Source organism: Myotis davidii, unplaced genomic scaffold, assembly GCF_000327345.1.
Source record: "Myotis davidii unplaced genomic scaffold, ASM32734v1 scaffold3548, whole genome shotgun sequence".
Lineage (NCBI taxonomy): Eukaryota > Metazoa > Chordata > Mammalia > Chiroptera > Vespertilionidae > Myotis > Myotis davidii.
In genome coordinates this window covers 35501-38933 of record NW_006299259.1, presented here as the reverse complement: position 1 = coordinate 38933, position 3433 = coordinate 35501, and the positions used below count along the sequence as shown (strand labels likewise).

At 47.2% G+C, this 3433-nt stretch overlaps 1 protein-coding gene across 1 annotated transcript in view; it reads right to left on the bottom strand.

The window, feature by feature from the left end:
• Positions 1-3433, bottom strand: part of LOC102754026 (complement C3-like) — a 37227-nt gene that overhangs the window by 5028 nt on the left and 28766 nt on the right. Inside the window, 4 exon segments of the mRNA XM_015571130.1 lie at positions 2-175; positions 298-357; positions 501-659; positions 2210-2373. Of these exon segments, the coding sequence (XP_015426616.1) occupies positions 2-175; positions 298-357; positions 501-659; positions 2210-2373 (557 nt within the window).

Here is a 3433-nt window from a genome sequence, read left to right as displayed (position 1 = left end):
GTCTGTCTGTGTCCTGATTCAGGAGCAGGGCAGACACTAGAATGGCAGTGGGGGAAGGGAGACAGATAGGGTCTTTATTCCTTCTACCTTCAGGGGCTGGTCGCAGCTTAACACTGAGACTGAACTTCTTGCAAGGGGCACCACCTTTGATCTTGGCCTGGTACATTGTCACCACCTGGAGAGATGGGAGAGGAGATGAGGTGTCAGCAAACTTGACTTGGGCATGAGATGGTCCCTCTGGGGAAGAGAGGCTGAGAGAAGGTGGTGAGCAAAGCAGGTGTGGGCTCCGGTCCTTACCGACAAGGTGCCTTGTCCTTTCCCTTTAGCTGTTAATGTGAAGTTCTCATTTTCCTTGGTCTGCAGGGAGTGGGGAGAGAAGAGAAGGTGTTGAGAGCCAAGCCTTCCATGGCTGCAAAGGTCACCTGCCCTCCCTCCTACCTCCTACAGACTCTGACTGGCTGGAAGATGAGAGCGAGGAGGGAATGGCCAAGAAGCTGTACCTCTACTGATCTCAGGAGGCTAGCGGATTCCCAGAGGATGCGGTGCGTGACCGCAGAGCTGCGGCTGGGCAGGTTAATGGACACATGCAGATTCAGATCCTCATGGTCAGGGACATCCCTCTGGTATTGGGCCAAGGCTTGGAACACCATGAAAGTGGCCTAGAACCCATGAGAGAAGAAGAGGGTGATTTGAGAGACAGACAGAAGCAGCCAGAACCTGCTGGGGGATGAAAAGTTTCAGCTTAGAGCTGGGCCACTGAGACTGTGGCCTAAAATGTACCAGAGGGGGTAAGGATAAGAATGGGGGTTGTTATATACTGAAGACATGTTCTAGAGCTCTCGCACAGAGAGGGGCTTAATCTAGTGCTTGGTGACTCTAAGACTGTGTCCTAGATGGGACCAGAGGGCACAAGGGTAAGATGGGGAGTCATTAGACACTGAGGACATCTCCTAGAATTCTCCAAGGGACAGAGGCTTACACCAGAGTGTGGAGACACTGAGCATGTCTAAATACATGAGAAAGAGCAGGCATCAGATTGAAGGTCTAATATGCCTAGCCCGTGGACACTGGCAATAAGGTAGTGAAGGCTTGGGGGTAGGTGGGTCGGGACTGGGAGGAGAAGGGAAAGGGGGGCAAATATATGTGCAATACTATCAACAATAAAAAAATATATTAAAAATAAATAAATAAATATATACAATAAAAACATGCCAAAAGCTGCCAAAAAAAAAAAAAAATGACTGAAGGTCTAGCAACACTGAGAATATGGTATAGACCCATCCAGAGAAGAGAGTCTAACACTGGGTTCGCAGACACTGAGAATGTATCTAGAGCCCATTTGTGAATAAATAATAAAATTGGAACCCGAGGACAACTAAGCATATAATCTAGAATCCAAAAGTGATACTGAGTCCTGGTCAAGTGGCTCAGTTGGTTGGATAATTGTTTCATGCATCAAAAGTTTGCAGATTCCATCCCAACTCAGGACACATATGGGAACAAAACCATTGATGTTTCTCTCTCACATCAATGTGTGTGTGTTTTTTTTTCTCTGTCTCTCCCTTCCTCTCTCTCTCAAATCAAAAAACATATCCTTGGATGAGGATTTATTAAATATCTCAGAACGCCACCAGAGAGAAAGCGGATCAAACTGAAGCCTGAGCTTGCTAGACTTGAGGTTGCTGAAACTGTGGTCTAGAACCCAGCTGGAAGAGAGAAGGGTTTGATAAGACTCTACAAAACTGAGAACATGATCTAGAACCCATAGTAAGACAAGGTAACACTGGGAGCCTTGTGGAAGTGAGTGCATGGTCTAGAACCAGCCAGAGGGAGAGATGGACTGATTCCCTATAATAATTGAGAATTGGTCTAGAACCCACCAGTGGAACAGGATAAGATGAGAGGCCTGGTGGAACTGGAAACATGGTCTAGAAACCATCAGAGAGATGCTCACCCCTTAACCTGGGCCTTGAGAACATGATCTGGACGCCAGGAGGGAAAGGGAGTCTCAAAATGCAGTTTGAAGCATCCAGAATTTAGTATAGAATCCATAAACAGATTTGCAACAAAAACAAAACACAACAGAAACCTGATTTCTCAACTTCATTCCAAATCAATTGCTTCTCTTGGTCTCAGCATCTTATCTGGGTGGCCAGCCAGGCCAGAGGAGGTAAGGATGCATTTGCCTGGGGGATGTGGGACCACTTGCCTGGGTGGAGCCATAGCCACCTCCGTAGTATCTCTGCTCGTTGAGCCAGCGCACAACAGGAGATACAGAGTCAAAGTCTTTGAGCAGCAGCAGAGCCAACAGGGCATAGGATGTGGCCTCTATAGTGTGGAGCCTTTGGCCAGGCTCCTCCCAGCGGTTCTTATCTACAAGAGAGAACACCAGCCCCCATGCTCACTGCTCTGTCCAGCCTGGAGGTAGTTCAGAGAAAGCTCAGAAACAGACTTGTACTAGACCTCGGTGTTCAGGTGTCCTGGCCCACATTTGTGGCTTTCATACTACTGGTTCCTGCCTTACTGTCTTCCCTCATCAACTTTTACTCTTCTGTTTAAATTCTGAACTGCAGCCCCTCTGATCTATGGCAGCAGATTCCCTAAGTTTGTTATGCTCATTCTCACCTCTGAGCCTTTGCATGTTCTGTTCCCCCATCTTGAAGCACCTTTTCTCCACCTACCCCTGGCTAATTCTTATCCATCCTGCACAATTTGGCTTCAGTGGTACCCAAGACAGAGTGAGACCTTTCCTTCTGTCTCTTAAAGCATCCTGTGCTTCCCCTGTCCCAGCACTATGATGCTTTACAGGAATCTATTAACTCAATTTCTTTCCTCAACTGGAACATGAGGCCATGATGGCAGGGGCTGTGCCATATTCCCTGCAATGCCCCAAGTGCCTAAGAAAGTACTCATGACAGAGACTGTCACCAAGAACCATTCCCTCCTCTTCCTGGGCACAGAGTTGGACATTTCCCAGAGGCCTTAGCAGGTAGGTATGGCCACATAACTGAGCTCTGGCTAATGGAATGTGCAGGGCAATTGATGGGGCCCCTTGCATGGCTGGTCTACCTCCCTTGCACACTCTTCCAGACTGTTTCCCCTTCTGCTTTAATAGAAGGGATTCTGAGGCCACGAGATGGAAGAGCCATGAGAATATAGAGCCTGGATCCCTGCATCACTGTATAGGGGAGAGCTGTCCACTAACTTGGGACACCCACACAGTGCTGTTACACAGCCAGAAACCAACTTCCCTGTGTTAAACTACCTCAGTATACATTCAGATATGTTATAGAGGTGAGCATAAACCTGATAAGGTGTCATCACTTGGACCAGTGATGAAGTGCTCACTATGTGCTACTTATTTTGCTAAAATTTCTATGTCATTCTCTTCTCTAATCCTAATAACTCTTGAAATAATGGTAATGTTATTAAT